At 26.0% G+C, this 20,448-nt stretch overlaps 1 protein-coding gene across 2 annotated transcripts in view; it reads right to left on the reverse strand.

Annotated features, from left to right (window-relative positions):
- The window catches only part of LOC724442 (serine-rich adhesin for platelets), a 97,545-nt gene that overhangs the window by 49,267 nt on the left and 27,830 nt on the right, over window positions 1–20,448 (reverse strand). For both annotated transcript variants that reach the window (XM_006570926.3, XM_016912683.2), the window contains exons 4-7: window positions 18,626–18,719; window positions 18,202–18,530; window positions 17,608–17,823; window positions 10,328–10,367 (exon numbers count right to left, since the gene is read on the reverse strand). In XM_006570926.3, the coding sequence (XP_006570989.2) occupies window positions 10,328–10,367; window positions 17,608–17,823; window positions 18,202–18,530; window positions 18,626–18,719 (679 nt within the window). The remainder of the gene's footprint in view (window positions 1–10,327; window positions 10,368–17,607; window positions 17,824–18,201; window positions 18,531–18,625; window positions 18,720–20,448) is intronic.

The following is a 20,448-nucleotide window of genomic DNA, read 5'->3' on the forward strand; positions in this document are numbered from 1 at the left end:
TATTTCATCGTATATATACCGACTGAAATTAAGTTACCGTCTACGATATTGGGTGTGCGTATTAGATAAAAGTGAATGCGGAAAATGTTTGTATTTACAAAGTGTGTTACTTAACATGTTCATTATCGATTAGATTTCTATTATGTATATAACGATATATAGTACATGCTCTAAGAGTTTCTAATTTAATAATTAAATTTTAATTAAAATGATGTCCTCTTCAAAATTTAATTGCCTCTAGATAATACAGATAATAGAATATAGTGTTTTATATGTACAAATGTATACTTTAAATGTAATTAAATTTAACATTGAAACGTTTTTAAGAAAAGGATCGTTTTAGAACCTTATAGAAATATAATAATTTAATTATTTCATTTTCTTCTAATTTTAAAATATTTAAATTAAACTTAATCAGTCCAAGTGTGTAGATACATGGAGAAAGAGAAATAGAACGAATATTATTTTTAATCTCTTCGTATCGAGGCCCAAAGATTATCTGAAACGTTTCACAATCATTTTCCTTTCTTTCTTAACCTGCATTACCGACGCGACAGCATTTCTATTTACAGAGCTCGAATATTTAACGCGTCACAGTTATGTCTTGACAACTTGTAATTCATATGTCATCGTATCTTCGACTGTTTATTAACACTATCTTCAGAGCGCTTTTCTTATTAACAATGGCCTATTATTAAATGTGATATCGTCTAGTATGTTTATGCGCCACTGCATTTGCACGAGCCAAAATGTATTTCAATATTTAAGTTCCATTCATTGTGAAATGTAAATGTGTAACAATGTGATTCGTGATGAAATAGAAATTTATTTTTTTTTTAGAATTTCGCGAACAATTTATACAATTGTGTTAATATATCCGTGATACGTTTTTGAAGGATTTATTTTAGAAATTAGAATAAATATAAAAATTGATACGTCAGTCGAGACTTGTTTATCAAGTTACCGAGCGATATAAATTTGGTAAGATGAAATGAGGAAGAAGATAGAATAAGAAAACGTGGCACCGTGACAATATGACAGAGATAGAGTTATTTCACTTCATCTAACATAAATTTCAATTATGCTTACAACTTGAGAAATAAAACTAACGATATTTTTCTATACCAATTTTTGTTATTAAGATCTAGAATTGTAATTTATATTTACTTTTATTTATTTTAATTTATTTTATTATAAAACTACATAAATTATGAATAGACTTTATTATTTCTTTCCAAGATGCACAAAAAAATGCACAATTTTTTTCTACATACAATATTATTCATTTTTAATAAATCATATAACAAACTGATTTAACATATGGAAATAATATTAATAAACTTTTTAACATTTAGATATTAATATTATTATATTTATGAGATTTTTTTATATTATATTATGAATGTTTTTGCAAAAATTTGTAAAAAATTGTAAAAAGTAAAATTTTATTTAAATGTAAAATGTAAAACAAGTATAACAAAAAAATTTTTTAAATCAAATTGAGAAATATCTTTGTACGAAGGAGAATATATTTTAAACATTTGCAATAATAATACGAATTATTATTAATTATAATATTTAGAATCGATGCAATTAATAAAACTTGGTAAACAATAATATGTAAATTTGTATGACATTTATACGAAACAACATGTTTACAATCAGTCGAATGAACTTTGTTTCAATTTGCAAATTAAATTTTCATTTTTAAGTTATGTAATAAATAATATATTACATAACGCAGTGGAACATGTGTTTTTAATAATTTAATATTCATCGTACACTTGAAATATATATATATATATACCATTTGTTTTAATAAAATAAAAATAAAAGTTTTCAAGTGCGCATTTGCATTAACATTCAACGTAATAAAAAAAACAGTAAATAATTTATGCAAAACTATTTCGTTGCATATGTAAATTAAACTGCAGATTTTTATGCATTTATGGAAAATTTGAACAAAAATATATAATGTAATAAAATGCATATAATATGGGAAGGCGAAATAAAATATTGTATTTAAAGGATAAGATTTTTGTTCAACTTCTATTTCTCTAGTTTGAAAAAATTTTCAATTTACATTTCAAATTTTAACTTGGCATAAACAAAAATTGGTTGATAATATTAAAAAAAAAAATATTTTGATTTAAATATCACCAAATATTAAATTAAAATTGATAAAATTAAATTTAACTTTTTAAAATAAAAATATATGTCAAGGTATCCTGCAAATTATTTTCCATTACTTGGTTAAACAATTTTTCTTTCATTTGCAAGTTAACAAACTGACAGTTCGCAAATAACAACATGTATTTTGTATTTCATCGTGTAAGTGAAAATGTATCGCTAGACGAGCATGTCATCTTCAAGAGACAAATATACGAATATTTCACTATTCCACTAGGAGTTCCAAGGCTCATTTCTATTCAATGCTGAAATAACGTACGTAGAATAAAGGGCTCAAAATAAATTGCTTCTTTTTAATATAATTTAAATACACTATATCAAAAAATATTCATTTATTAATGATACTTTGACAAAAAATATTTTAATAAATATTTACTACTTGAGAAACTGGAATTTCCAATACTTATACTTATTTTCATGAAAGCCAAGACTGAAAATCCGTTGCATATGTATGTAGTTACAGTTAAAACACGATAAGATACTTTGTAACACTCGAGTTACATGATAGGATAATTATCGTGAATATACAACGAATTGTTTATTGTTAAAACTTCGCACCTCATCAATTGACAATAAGTTTACGATTGTGCTGCATTCTTGTTCACCGATATTGCAAAATTGATAATAGAAAATTCTGTAATCTCGTACAATTCGTATTATTATACTATAACAAAACACGTATATATAGAACTGTATAGACTATATAGAGAATATGATCAAATTCATCAGTACCAACTTTACTTGGGAAAAGATCCCGCGGAAAATACGCGAATCTGATTGGTCAGAGTGAAACGGGAATTCTCAGCTTGCTATTTGTCAACACAGCCACATATATTAATCTGATTATTTGATAAAAAGGGACATAAAGTTTATTAAAACGATAAATCTATCATGATTTTGTAATTGAAAATAATTAATTGTAAATAATTATATATATATGTATTAATAGAATTTCTTTATCCACTAGAATATTCAAGCGAAATCTATAGTGTACGACATTAAGAAGCTAACGCATGGTAGTTCGTCCAGAGCATCAAGAGTGGGGATAGACGTTCTTTCTTCGTTCCGCAAAGAATCTCTCTTATGCCGTTCTTTTCAGCAGTGAACAATATACATGCTGCTAACCTATTCTTTTGCTCTCTGAAGTTTGCTGCATAAAGATTTTCCTTCAGAATACGACTAATAACACACAGAATGATACATTTTCGAGAAAATTAAGAAGAAAGAGAAAAAGGAGGACAAAGAAAATGATTCGAATGCGTTATTATATTAAGATTTACGATCACTGATATTTGGAGATTGTAACTGGGTCTCTGGTATTACATCACACTGTTGACATGCGGTAATGCTAAGACATGGAGAGAAAATCGATTAAAACGATAATTATATTTGAAACGAATATTTGAATCTTTTTTTTTTCAAATCTTGATGAAAAAACATGTATTTATCTTTATATATTTCATTATTGATAAGTCGAAATATATTCTTCTTATAGAATATTATCACGATTTTAAGAATATTCGTTTATTTCGCTGAATGCTCGAGAAAATATATGCCACATATACGTATGTAGCATACGTATAGTATACATATATTGATTATAGCGCATTAACTGCAGTGAGGTGATGCAGTACACAATGACTACGTCGAAGGGCCAATTCTTTTTCAGACTTGGAAATTCGATATCGTAGCCGGGTATACAACGTAGTATTACGTCACGAAGACTTTGAGATGTGGATTACGAGCAAGATTCCTTGCAACGAATTGTAATTCGATTTAAAAAAAAAAAAAAAATAGTATATATAAATATCATATATATGTAACGTCATGTTTATTTCGAAATATACGAGGATCTAGTTAATAAGATAGAACATTAATGGGATTTTCGAAACTTCCACCGATATTGCACAACTCGTGTGTTAAGTATTTTATATCAAAAATTGAATACGAAAATAATAGTTTTTTTTTTTGTATTCGCTGTAATTTATAAATCTTTGTAAATTTATTAAATATATCCAATTCTTTACAGATATATATTTCTTATTTGTCTAAAATGTGCTGCCAGAAATAATTAAATTATTGACGATGTTTTATTTCATACGGCCTTGTTGAACAATGTAATTATTAATAGTTTATGCATTCCAATGAGCAATATCGTGCTAAAACAAAATGACAGGTAATAAATATGATATTTATGAGCGAAACCAATAAAAGATTTGTATATATAATAAATCACATAAAAAAAGAAATAGACTTAATCACATTATAAACAAATATATAAATATATATTTTATTTCTCACATTCTATTTAACTGTGAAATTTTTAAAAAGTATTTCTCACTAGTGAATATTTATTCATGAATATTTAATGTCACAGACATAAATTTTCTTGATAAAATTTCAATAATTGATTTCTCAACATAAACTTCATAACTAAATATTATTATAATAATTTTTTTATAAATTACTTTATAAATTAAATTTATAAATAAAAATGTCATTTTTAAATATCCAATTTTATTATCTAATAAAATTAATTTATTATAAAAATTATATCCTATAATCATTCCTACTATAATTATTTTAAATACTATTAATTTATAAATTAATAATAAATTAATTCTTATTAAATTAAAAATTAACTTACTGTAAACTAATCTAAAAATTATTATTAATAACATAGAAATACATATAATTTTATCTTCTTTTCTATAAATAACTAAAATTATTCGAAACGAATAAGATACAGTAAAAATTGTTCCAACAATTAAATTAATTATTGAAAAATAAACTATTTTTCTAAAAAAAAAAATATTCAATAATTAAATCTTTAGAATAATAACCTACTAAAAAAAGGAAAACCACACAATCTTAAAATTGAAAAAATTAAAATTATACTTTTTAATGGATAAATATAATATATTCCATAATATATCTTGAATTCTATATATATAATGTACATATCTTCCAACACATATAAATATTAATGATTTAAATATTGCACGAATAAACAAATGTAAAAATACTAATTCAATTATTGAACCAATTGATAATATTCTTATTATAAATCCTAATTGTCTAAGAGTTGAATAAGCAACAACTTTTTTTAAATCTAATTCAAAATTTGCAACCAATCCAGCAAATAATATTGTTAATCTAGAAATTAATAAAATATAATTTTTAAAATCTAATAAATTGATAATACAAAAATTCTAATAATATAATATTAATAATAAGAAAAAAAGACTTATTCAAAACAAAAAAAAAAAAAGGAATTTTATTTATCCACTCTTTTGCATCTACTGAATAAATATTTAAAGAATATTAAGCGATAATGTACATATGAAAATAAATCTTTCACGCTCTTTCATAAAATATTTATTTTATTTTACCATCGATACGTAGTAGCATAAAAAAATAATTTTCTTTGTGACTAAGCTGTGAATTGTTTCAGAGGGTAGAGAGAGAGAGGTTATGTTAAATGCTGCCACCATACAGATGCGACATGAAACAATGAAAACCGATATACAATAATATTACTATTATATCGTGCATAAAGGAATGTGTATATCCATAAACAAGTGTTTTAACATTACAATACTTCTCCCAAAACACGTTTCCGGTTTCGAACATCGATTCTATCGACATGTGGATCTTGAAACCGGTTCCTCAAGGTCGATGAAGACCCGTCGGTACTACCACTGCATTTCCAGTTGTGGCGAAGCGTTTACCATACTACTTAAGAAGCGTGTATTACTTCGACGATCGACCTACATATCTAAAAGTATGTAAATTGTGTTTCACGAAATAATCGAAAGTATTATCTGGAAACCGGTTATTACATCACGTACTTTTTACTCTAGGTAAGAAGATTTGGCTTCCTTTTGAAAAAATTTTTTAATTTAATATTTGCTTAAATTTATTGTGTTATTATTAACATGTGAAGCACAAATTAGATACGTGATATCTTTGTCTAAAATAAATTGAAATTGTCAAATGAATAATCAATTTTTTATATCAACCCATTTCATACATGAAATATTATATTTAATATATAAAAAATAGAAGCAATATCTTTCATTTTTAACTATATAATATATATAATGATAGAGAAAATATATATATAACTATATAATTTTAACTATATAATATATATAAGATATATAATGGAAGAGAAGATTGAAAAATCTTGAAACTCGATTAAAATAATAAACAAAGGAAAAATACGAAAAGTATAAAAATTAATCGCACAATTTAATTACAAGCATCCTTTTATATTCTAAACTACATCATATAATAAGAACGGGAATAAAAGAAAGCATCCATGAGAAAAGGATCCGTCCTGTTTACGAGGGGAATATCTTGTGTATACCGTGTAACCTTGTCCTATCCTTGAAACACTACTATGTTTCTGAGGAGTTGACAGAATAGAGGACTGCTCGGCTCCTATTGGTTACTTATACTTATATATCGGCATGCACACACACCGATGGACCAGCGTCGCCGCTCGTCCGTAAGTGTTATCTACTAGTAGTAGGGCGAACGTCTATCCCCACCACTCCTCTCTTATATTCTGGTCTTTGTTCAAAAAATGCTTAACTAGTAAAATTTCGCAGCTATATATCTCACACACATCTGTAGTGTTCGACGCGCGACTGTTCCTTGGAAATTATACATTAGTATTATTATTATATTATATATTATATATAGTAGTATTATTATATTATATATTATATATAGTATTATTATTATATTATATATTATATATAATATTATTATTATAGTAGTATTATTATATAGAAATTATACAAGAGTTTCAATTAGTTAAGAATTGATATGGAATACTTTGTAAAATATGTATGTAAAAGTAAAATTAACTTTTCGACAAAAAAAGCGTTTTTTATGTTGTGAAATTAAATTGAAAAAGCTTTTGTATATAGAATAGATAATTAAATTTTAAAGATTAAGAAGAAGTTAATTAAAAAATTTGCGAAAAATAAGAAAATTGATTTTCCAAGATATACAAAAATTAAATAACGAAACATTGATATTATAATTCCAAATAATTTTTCAATTATTATTTTTAATAATTACAAATTTACAATAATTAAAAAATAATTAAAAATTGATAAAAAAAATTAAGTTATATATTTTTTAAAATTTATAATATTGATTTTGTCTAAAAAAAATGTTTTAAAATTATCACAAACTTGAAAAGATTCACAATATTTTATACAATAACTCAAGTTGAATATAAAACTTTTCGATTACGTAAAATGGTTTCGTACAATAATTTACAATTACGAGTTTAAAATTTAATTTCAACCAATTTGACCTATCAATGACCTACATATCTTGCATAAAAAGAAAAAAGAAAAAAAAAAGAAGGGAAAAAGGATGAACCGTAACGAGCACTAGCTACGACTAATTTCCTAACAGCGAATAAAGCAAGTTTGCTGGATTATCACATACGAGATCTGTAGTAGAACTAATGTCAACTAGGTCAGTAATCTAACTCTGTAAAAATCTCTAACTCTGAAAATGTATGATGGTTCAATATTTAAAATAGAATTACATAGCTATCGACGATATAAATAATTTGTCATATTTTCTGAATTATGTATAATACAAGAAAATATTTTTAGATTACCTTCATTAATGATTTTGATAAAAATTTTCAAGTTTTTATAAATTGATTCCGATTAATTATTTAATTTCTTGAAATTAATCAAATCAATCTAAATATCTTTAATGCTAATTCTGATTTCAAGTATTTGAACGATTAAATATTCATTTATTCGAAATTATTCGAAAGAATTAAATTAAAGCATTAAAATATTTTTTTGCAAATCTTTTTTCAAATATTAAAAACATAAATATATAATCTAATAAAACGTGGAAAATAATGTTTATCATTTTTGTGATTTTTAAACTAAGAATGTACTTTTTGTTCTTTGCATGCTGCAAAGAACATCAAGATAAGCTTTTCATTGACAGACATGGCTTTGAAATGTATACATATACAAAAGAATTCTATTTTAAAATTCCTACATACGGTAAAGTATATGATAAACATGAATTACGTGAGCGATAGTGTCTTTAGATACACATGACAAATTAATCGATTTATATTTTTAATGTCAATATAACCTTGATTGAATGAAATAAATAATATGTAAAAGAATGTTTTATATCGCTCTGAATTAAATTTATTACTCGAAAAAAAAAAAAACGATAATCCTTAAACTCGTTATTTTCTTCTTTATTGCTTATTAATTCAAGTATAATCACGCACGTGACGGAGTGATTAAATAAGAACACGAGAAAATTGAAAATGATGTATCTGAAATGTATGTTGCATATTTGCCTGGACATACTCCATATACTGATATATATTGGCCAAGAATATTGGTACATGAGCACGATGACTCAATTTTCGTCTGCATTGCCGCAAAAAAGTAAAATCACGAAAGTATAAATGCAACCGATCTCAATATTTTAATACGTAATAAAAGAAAAAGCAATTTAAAATTTGCATGCATTTTGAACGACTATTTCATTAATATTTTTAAATTTGAATTGTGACGTATAATTATGAATTATGATAAGAATTGGAAGATAAATTTATGATATTAAGATGTTTAAGTGATGTCAAATGTTCATATATACACTTCATCGAATAAACGTCCACGTTTCTCGATTTGTACGGAAATGAAATTTCAATGAGTTGAAAAAATTTATTAATAGATACTTACCAACAGTTGCAGATTATATCACTTAAAATATGTTGAACGATTCTTCAATTTCTGTTTCTCACTTCTACATTTCACAATGCACTTCACACCTTATGAGCTTGACAAGTTCAATTTTTTTTTTAACACTCATCAGACGAGTAAACAGAAAACAAAATTCCTCTTACATCAACGAAAATAAACACATAATCACTTGCACAATAAATTTAAATTTGTAATTGATTTTACCGATTGTCGCACTTCACGAAAAATCAAACGTTTCTTAATTCGACGCATAAATGAATATTATCGGGAACATTGATTGGAAGCACCATTAAACAGATTTTGCGCAACGAACAAATTATCATCGATTAAGTCGATCATCAATAAATAAAAACTACCGAAGTTCGACTGACGAATAAGGAGGCACCGGTTCTAATACACATTTGTCGCAAGATAATAAGAAACGCGTAATAGTGTTTACGTTTATAATCTTGGATCGTGCCGTTATTGATACGTTCTTGTTATAATCCGTTTGAACAGCCATTCGCTTGTTAACGTTATCGACAAGAAAAACTCGCAAAAACCAAAGGAAATAACATCGAAAGATTTTGTATTACAACCGTTAAACTAGACCCGTGCGAACTCTCCTTCGATGTGTTACGTTACATTTCGCACGTACGACTTTTCTGCGACGATTCGCGCGCGCAACGAAACGGTTTCGGAATCGAACGTGATTCTAGGTTAAGAACGGGCCATAATTCGTGCACAATTTCAATAATAACTCGTGATTTCAAAGAATCGCGGGCATTGATCATTAAGCTGGCAAGCTGAACGTACGAAGTGAACAACTTTCAAGCACGTGCTACCGTACGCGTTGCGGTACAAAAACCTTCTGAGGCGCAAGTCCCGCCAGCATTGGCTACCTACGTACTTCGGAATATACGCGCCATATTAAATACACGACCTAAAGTCGACATCTAGTGTGGATACCGTGAATTATCACGAAATATTTCATCTCCCGAGATAAATTCTCCAATTTCGTAAAGCGTATTTATTTTATAAAATATATTGAATGCGTTTATCTAAATGTTTTGAAGAAATTGCAAATGCATAGGTAACATTATTTTATAGTTATGATGTAATATAAAAATAAAATAAAATAAAATACGTATACAATTCAAAAAATACTTTTTTTTGTTATTAATAGTTTTATGTCAGAATATTGATCGTATATGACATGCATCACAATATTTTGTGATAAATAAAAAATAAAAAATAATAAACTATCAGATAGAAATACTTTTTAGTTACATACTATATTTATCAATACTTTATATGAAATTACCAATTAATCAGACACTCGATTTTAAATCTATTTAAATATAAAATATATTTCTACTTACCTTGTGAAGTTGATTGAGGTTGATGTTGGGCCGCAGTCCTCTGAAACAAAAATATGTTTTCATTTTAGCAACGTTAATAATAAATTAATCTATGTAATAAACGAACGTATGTATTTATTGCAATGATGATTATCGTTAAAACCATTGTCGCCAATTTTTAAAAAAAAAAAATTGGAGAAATTATATCGTATAAAAAAAAAATAAATTGCAAGTACATTTTGAATAATCAGTCGTATCCCTGATGCCTCGAGACTCTTCGAATCTAAAGAACGACTTCTTGGTTTTGCTCCAAAGTAATCATCCTTCTTTCCACTCTTTATCCATCGAAAATACGAAGACATATTGTTTTTTTTTTTTTTTTAATTTATCACAACGTCACAGTATCACAGTATCACATAATCGCATAACTTCAATTTTATACAATATAAAGTTTTTTTTTTTTCACCACATTCCTGCATAACAATCAGATATCAAAGATAAATTATCTTTATGAATGAAAAGTAATATTATTATTTTTTTTAAATTTTATAAAAAGTTATGTGAACAATGATAATATCAATATCAAAAGATCAAAAAAATATTTACATTTGTGGAAACATTATGTCAAATTGAAAGTGGAAAAATATTTTAACTCATGAATAATCATGCACATTTTCTTTTTAATATATATAATTCAATATTTTCTGTTGATAAAATCATTTTATCATACATATCTTAATTGTAATTAATTCACAATGTTACACAAAATATCCATTTTTATCAATTTTTTAAAATTGAATTTATATTTTCTTTTCAAACGAATAAACCATTATAAATGATCAAAATAATCAGAATTATTAATCTCATATATGTAAAGCTCTGGAAAAGTTTCTCATTTCAATTGAAATGATTTTATAAATTATTCGTTTTAAGAATAAACGATAACAAAATAAAAATTAAATAAACGTCTAACATTGCATTGAAAACAACACAAGTGCAACGACAGTTGTAAACAAAAAATATTATTATGAACGAATCTTATATATATTATTATCATGGTTAAATTTATTTACAATGTATTTAAAGATAGATCGATTATTTATTTATTCATTATCATCAGGATTCTCAGAGATCAAAAACAAGCAGAAAAATAACATGCAAAAGTATCGAGTGAAGTTCGTTTACTAAGCAATTTAGATTTAAGTCGAGACGAAGTTACGAACGCGTGACCTCGATGTGACGAGGACAGAACTATCTCTGTCCATCTCGCTCCATCTAACGCTATCTCAAATTGTTTATAAATTAATATAAACTCTCGATTAATTCATTTCACATACGTGAATAATTATTAACATTCATCGACTTATAAATATATATATATATATATATCATTTTTTTAATATTTAATTACATTATTATTTATTATAATATTTATTTATTATTATTTATTTATACATTATTTATTATTATTTATAATAATAAAAATTCGTGTATTATCAATTACAAATAATTCATAATTTTTCTTTTTTTTTTAATTTTCTGAAATTATTGATAATGTTTGGATTAACTTCAATCAATTTTTTTGCATAAAATATTTATTTTTTTAAATTAAAAATTATTATTATATTTCGATTGATCTATCTTTTTTGAAAATGTTGAATGGCGAAATATTGTCAAGTGGCATAAACGTTGAATAATGATAAAATAGAAAAATACTAACTTTAATGAAAAAAACATTATTCCTGTCGCATTTATTAACGATCGTACGATTATTGGAATACATAAATAATATCAATGATATCAACCGAGGAAAAAAAAAAAAAAAAAAAAAGAAAAAGGTATGACTCACGTTTTAAAAACTATTTACATTTTCACAGAATCGAGAATAATTTAATTTAAATTTACTTTCTCATTTAATATTTCACCAAATTTTAATAATAACTTGACTTTCGTTTATAAAAATTCTTTTTTTTTTTTTTTTATTTTTTGCGATAAAAGAGAAAGATATTGGAAAAATATCGTTGTGACAGGTAAGAAAAATCCAGTTTACGTGGACAGTAATGTAAAAAAAAAAAAATATAACATAAAACACGAAGAAAAGAAAAGAAAAAAAAAAAAAAATTATTCGATGGAACATTCCAATGTTATGCAAATGAAACCTTCAACATCGTATACAATCGTCACAATTTGCACAGGTTATCGCTTTCATAAGGCAGCCAACGTAAAGGAAGAAGAAGAAAAAAAAAGAAGAGAAGAAGATATGCACGGCATAGTTTACATTGGAGACAATGAATCTAGGTCGTTCGCGAGAGAGAGAGAGAGAGAGAGAGATAGCCCAAAAATTTCCAGAAACCTGCTGCAAAGAATATAATTTCGACGATAAGAAATAAAAGAAAAGAAAGTAGAAATAATTTCTACTTGATCGTATAATATCTCAAAATTATATAAAATTTAATTGTATATATAAATATAAAAACATATTTTTATATTCAATTATTTTTTTCGTTTTCGTGATCGTGCAAATGCAAATGCGATTATAAATAATATATATAAAAGGTGTACTTTGTGCAGCCAAGGCAAATATTAACGTTGCACGTCTAATCGAGGCATAAAGAATACTATTGTGTTGACGAAAATTATTACGAAACCGTTTAAGAAATACGAACGAAAAAAGTGGAATATCGTTCGAGTGTTGTACGTTGCGAAGAGCACTCCTTGGATCGTATATGGGAAAATAAGAGCGAGAGAGCGAGGGGAAGTAGCATAAAACTGCTACCTTTCAATTTAGAAGAAGCGAACAATAGAGAGAAGGCTTCTCGTCGATGAACTCGAGACATCTTCCGACGTGACCGTAAGTCAACCCATTCTACAACTTTTGTATTTAAGAAAATATATACATTTATATATTTCGACCATTTTTTCTTTTTTTTTTTTTTTTTTGTTTAATATGTATAAGCGATTAGGTTAGGAAGTCACGTGATTCTGATATCTTGGTAACAAAATTATTATTTTTCTACGCAATTTGAATAAATTGTATCTACTGCAAGTAATTTTGAGATACATACATGTATATATTATAAATAGAAAAGTGTTTCTCAATCTATAGATTATAAAATGAGAGATATTCGAATCAAAATATATCTATTCTAAAAAAAAAATGATAAATGAAATAATTTTTAATTATCTATATAATTGTATTTTATTAATTTATTAGGTTTTCAAATTTTAAATTTTATACTATTAAAATTTGAATCGTATAATCACGTGACGAAAAAATTGAGAAATGCTGGTATGCGGTATAGTATATTTAAGTTTGGAATATCAACCGTGTGTTTAAAACGCGTAGAATAGCGCAGCGTCATTACAATTCCGAAATAATCGCTGGAAGCATACGACATCTTCCTTAATCAAGAAAATCTTTGATATCAAGTGGAAGAAGAACGTGTCATTGTTGTAGAAAGAATGATTAAACTTTTACTAATCGCAATATTTTCTAACTAATTCTATAATCTCAATTAATAATCCCTATTTTCCACTAGAAAATTCTACACACATCGAATAATTCTACAGTATGAACATCGATTACTTCGAGATATTTATATCATTTGAAAAAAATAAGAAAATCGAATACCGAATCTTAAACGATTAAAATTTAATCGTTTTATTTTCATTTAACAATAATAGACAAGAAAATTACTTGTAATTAATTATTAATGCAATTTCTTAATCGATAATTATATTCAAACTTAGCAATTTTCACCACTCGCTTTTCTATTTCACTAAAGAAAAAAAAATATCGAATTTGAAATAATTAAAAGAATATACATTAATGTATCCTCACGATAATGACCAAAATACGATAATAACAAAAAATAAATTATTACTTCATTCTTTAATTGATAAAAAGTATTATCACTAATTATCACTATATACTACCAACCTATTTTCCCATCAAATAAATAAAACCACAACGATATATATATATATATATATAGTGCTTTTCGATTTAATAGAAATAGAATTAATTTATCGTGTAATAAAACTGACGTTAAGAGTGTTAACATGTGAATCACCGCACTGTTAATTCTTCATGGAACTTGAAAAATGGGATTTCGATGAGCGAAATGAACGAATCAGTTGTAAAGGGAGCGCGCACGATTCGGCAAATAAAAGTGCGAGCACGTTTCCTTAGCACCTTGAACGTCGCAAGTTCCGTAGCTCACTGAGTGAAAAACGCGCGTCTTGAATCTGTCTTTTTCTCCGCTCTTTGCTCGCATACGTCACATACACGCTTAGACCGTTTACATGTGCACCGCTTACATAAAAACATCGCTCCCACCAAAATACGGAACGTCATAGATTCAAACCACCTGTGTATCCCAACGTATTCTATTTATCGTGGTTAGTGAGAAGGAATTTTAATTCGAGAGAATAATGATATTAATAATAACGTGACGAGAAAGATATATATTAGAAAAGATACGTTTTTATCAATGAGAAAGCATTCTATAATTTAACCGAGATACTCTGAACTATTTATATAGGTTATCTTACAAGTAACACGTTTATTTAATTTAATTTAAATTATAAAGAATTATTTATATAAAATATTATATTATATTATATGTATATATTTAATAAAATTTTAACGTATAATCAAGTTATATTGATTGTATACAATTGATATATGAAAAATTAGTAGTAAATAAGTAATATATGATTACGATCAACAAACAAACGCATGGCAATCTGCCAAAAGATTCTTTTTCACTGTTACGATGCTCGGTTATGTAAAGTGTTAATATATTTGTGTGGCAACTTGGAGGATCAATTCTAGAGGTCAAAACAAACATAAAAACTAATACACAAAAATGTCGGTCGTGTATTATTCAAGCTGTGAGCAATTGAAATTTGTATTAGATCAGATGGAATGAGACAACTTTATCTTTATCGTCCTAACTCTGTCTTGCTTCATTTAATGCAAATTTAAACTGCTTATAATCAAATAAATAAGCCTCAATTAACATTTTATCAACTTTTATGTTTATTTTGACTTCTAGAATCGAAAATATATTAACTGTATGTTATAAAAGCAATGATAAAATTAATTAAATAGATAAATAGAATAAATAATTGATATTAATACATTTAAAAATTTATTCATTTTTTTCAGGTTTTTTTAAATTTAAAAATTCAAGAAGTATAAATATTAAAATTTTTTAATATTTATAAAAAAATTATGTATACATATTTAAGATAAAACTGATTATAAAAGATTGCATTTTAATGCACTCATTGGAATGAAGGATTTCAGAAAAAAAATAGATAAATAATCAACATATCTAACTATAATATATTTTTTTAATTTTTTATTTTTCATTCGATCTTCAATTTTTCAAGTGGCAAAATTTTTGAAAATTAGAGATCAACAACTTTTAAAACAGTATTGTAAAATGATAAAATATCTTTGGAAGAGAGAAGTAAAAATTTGTCCAAACTAAAATTAATCAACGAGACGATATTACTTATGAGATGACCTATTACATTTCAACATTGTTAACCGCGTAAAAAATAGATTTCCTAATAGCGCAAAGAGTTTATCTCTTATTTAAATTATTTTTCCTATGATATTTCAAAATAGGCTAAATTTAAGCTTACATGGAGGGGATTAAGATCAATTGGTGAAAATATAAATTATTCGTTTCCAAAAATTGAAAATAAAATTAATTAATGAATTGATTAACCTTATTTCATAAAAAAATTGATGAATGAAACCAATTTGAGAAATTCTACGTTTTATTTTTCGACGATGAAATCGAATCTTTTTTTTTTTTTTAATAATGGCCTCAAAATGATAAAAATTTCAATTTTCACAAAATTTTCTCAAAAAATTTTAATTCTAAAAAGAGAACAAGAGAATAAATTTCCAAGAACGAAGTAACGAAACTGTTACGGTATTGTGATCGGTAGGAGAAGCGAAACTGGTTTCAGCACTAACGAGTCATGTGACATATGACCAAGAACGTTGAAACGCGAAAGAGAATTTCGTTGGAAAATATTCAGATAAAAATGGTTTTATGGTTAAATTATAAAAAAAAATTAAAAATGAAACATTGCATCTAAGCCAAAAATAATTGGGATAATTCAACGAATATAGACGAGTTTGTTTAATTGTTAGGTAAAAATGTATGTATGTTTAGAAATAAATAAAGTTTTTTCATTTGAATTAATATTCTTGCATATCGTGATAAAATATATAGAAATAATAAGACACCATAATATATAAACATGTCTGATAGGCAGAGAAAAATATTAAAATTGCAAAAATAACAAAAAAAAATTTTTTCTATTATTATATAAAAAATCGAATATCGAAAAAAAGATAAAAATATGTGATTAACATTCTTTTGTTCGAGATATTATTAAGACGAATCAAACAGAGGTTGTTCGTTTTTAGAGGTCACGCTTTATCGAGAAGAGAAAAACATTGAAACGAATTGCAATTTTGACTTCTCTGTTTGGAACTTGGACAGAAATAAACATAGTACAAGAGTTTGTCCTAATTTTTTTAATTTCCTCATCCAAAGTTTTCTTGTGATATCAATAATTAATCTTGAGATAATTTGAAGTAAAATAATGCAAGGTAAAAAAAATTGAATAAATTTTTTAGTATTATAACTGAAATATTAAATGTTTGTAAATCATACTTTGTATTCTTTATTAATAGAATGCAAAATAGATTAATAAAATTATTATATTTATTTATATTAAAACTTTAAGTATTAAATCAATTGTCTTGTGTACTTGATAGCAAGAAATGAAATACGAAATAAATTAGCATTTATGAAGCTTTTACCATTCGAATATAGTTTTCAACTTTAACGATTCAACAGAGAATACAATTACAGAGCACGAGAAGTGGTGAAAATTAAAACTAAATGTAAATGTATAAATGAAATTTCTGATCTTTTACACGATCGGTAATTCAGAATATGATATCTCGACGACGAAGTACCATAAAATAATATATCTATTTATTTATTTATAAATATAATATATTGTTATTCGGATTTTATTAAGTACGAGATCATATCATGCATATAACTATGCATAAATAAATTTATTTTATATTTCATCTCTGATGAAAAATAATTACCAACTTGTATTATTCATGATAAAGTAGGAAACTATTTTAAATGCTAAGTCGGTTATTGTATTCACAATAAACATCATTGCAATATTATGAAAAAAAAAAAAAAAGATAATGAATTTAAACTTCTGTAATAAGATAAATCGCTTACCGCTTTTCGTTTGTCATCTGCGCTAAGGGTACTGTGACTTCTGTGTCTAATAAGATCCATAACTTTACTAACAGGATTTCTGCTACTTTCTGAACCTGCTCGAGGACGTCCCATAGGTTCTTTACCTTCCTTATGATCCTTGCCATCTCTATGATGATCCCTATCTGTACGTATATCTGTCGTTGAACTTCCGTGTGAGCCTCTGTGCAAAGAATGCTGCAAAATATCCAATAGTATTACATTAATATGATTTTTTTATTGACTTTTTGATACAAATAACTCATTGGCTAATGTCTCAATTGGCTATTATAATTAATTACTTTCTTATAGATATATATTGTCCTATTCAAATCATTTTACTTCTTTTATCATGATATTTTGTTATTATCTTATACAAATTTTATGTCATATTCTTTATGAAATCTTTTAACAACCATTTGACAATTTATAGAATAAAATTATGTCTGTCATATATGTATATATATATTGTATTATATGCTCATATATTTTAGAAGTATCATTTCATAATATGAGAAACTGTATATTCTATTCTTCCCTATACTCAAACTCATTTTCCTTTAATTATTATTATACCTGCATAGCGCTCTTCATATTCGCTATAATACTGGGCTTTCGTTTGCTAGCATCAGATTTACTCCTTGGTCTAAACGCATCAAAGAGTGCTGGTTTTTTGGTAGGACTGGCTGTGTCATCAACAGTTCCACCACTTCTTCTGCGCTCTGCGCTATTACTACGGCTATTACTACGACTGGTGGAGCCAGATCGCGTGCCAGAAACTTTCTTGCTTTTACTTGATGAACTTGAAGGCTCCACTTGCTGCGGGAGAGGAGTTGATTTTCCAGAACCAGGAGCACTGCCCGAGGTGGGCTTCCTAATAGTTCTAGAATGCGAACCCCAGGTCCCTATCGTAATGAAACACACGAGTAACGTTAGAAATAAATCTGATAAAAAGTAAAAATCACGTTATTCGATTAAATGATAACATGATCATTTTTACCTGCTCGTGGCCTATGACCTTGATCCTGAGACGCTTGACCCGAAGTATCTGCATCTTCGGTTACGATCGTCGGTAATGGTTGCGATCCAAGTTCCTGTAAAAATCATTATAATAATTATTACAGATATAAAAATATATATAATTATTTTAAATTTAACACAGTATTGGAATTTCAATTTATATAAATTTTTATCTTAATTATTATTATTATTATCATTAAATTTATTATACTATTCTTATTCCAATTATTAGAAATTTGTTATTATTTTAATTTCGATTACTATCATAATTTATCATTCTAAATTATAACGCATGACACATGATATGCTTTATGAATAATATTTTTCCGGAAAAAATCTTATCAGTTGTACCGAAGAAAAATTATTCATTCACTTTTATTGAATTTGATACTTGAAAAATTAATAGACAAAAAGATGTAATAAGTTTCTCTATTGCTAATGAAACTAAAACTTTACAATAAGAGAATAAGATTAGATATGATTATTTGATCAACAAAGCTAGATAAATACAACGTTTTATATTTAACTCGATTATCATTGATCGCTTTTTTAGCAAAATGTCTCTTGACAAGAAGAGATTTTGACATGTTCATGCGTTTCCTCGATCGTAACAAATATCACCCGAGTTATCGTTGTTGAAAAAAAAATGAATATTTATCGCGAATAGCCATGAATTCGTAAATTTCGTAAAAATCATTAATCTTGATATTTATCATATTACACTTGACAATACATTATTAAAATTTATATTATTAAAATTACAAAGAACAATCAACAAACGTAACACGTACCGAGATAATTGAATTGATTATGTATCTATAAAGAGATAAACATAACCTAAAAGTTATCGTATCCAAATCTGATACAGCCAGCTGGTTCTTCCAATTTTCCGGCTATTTTACCGCCATGGAAAAGTACACGAAAGTAAACAATCTTAAGATACTGCAATAAATTAAAATTTTCAGTTTGTTTTTAATAGAAATTCTAGAGACTTGTATATTTTTCTCTTACATACGTCTACAACATTTTTAGCGTAACGCCATCTTGATTTCATGAAGAAAACTAGACTAACATTTAAATCATTTAATTCTCGGAGTACGAATCAGTGGAATGACAGAAGAGATTCGTGCCAGTAAATCCAAACTTATCTAATTTTTTTTTATATCTATATAATTAATGTTAATATTTTTATCCGTATAATTAACGCTTATCCATGATTAAATCAATCGAATCAAAAATACCACCCGATATATTATTTATAACTCGTATATTAAATTTTATTTAATTTCAAATGCGAAAAAAGATAAAAATGTCATAATTAATAGAATTGAAAATTTATTATTGAAACTCATTGTTCGTGAATAATCCACTGATACAAATGATGCTTATATAGTTATTAGCAGGAAATTCTTGGGATTTCAAATAATCTGTTAAGCCAGAGAAATATTATTTTTCGTTTTTTACATAGCATTGCACAAATTCTTGGAATACTTCCAATTATATTGAACAATCGGTTGGAGTATTTCCAATGAACAATCAAGATCTACTATATACGTATATATTAAATGATCTAATGTTTTATACATGTAAGATCGCTTCTCATGGAAAATAAATAAAAATTGTTTCAATCATTTTTGCAAATCTACGATTAATTATACACGATTAAACTGAAAAAAAAATGTAAATTTTATGCAAAAGATTTAAAGAATTCATATATAAACTAATTAAATACTTTCGTTTATCAGAAATCATAATTTTTAAGTAAAACAAAAGATACATTATAATATTATCATCTGTGTTTTC

Source organism: Apis mellifera, linkage group LG6, assembly GCF_003254395.2.
Source record: "Apis mellifera strain DH4 linkage group LG6, Amel_HAv3.1, whole genome shotgun sequence".
In the NCBI taxonomy this organism is placed as follows: Eukaryota; Metazoa; Arthropoda; class Insecta; order Hymenoptera; family Apidae; genus Apis; species Apis mellifera.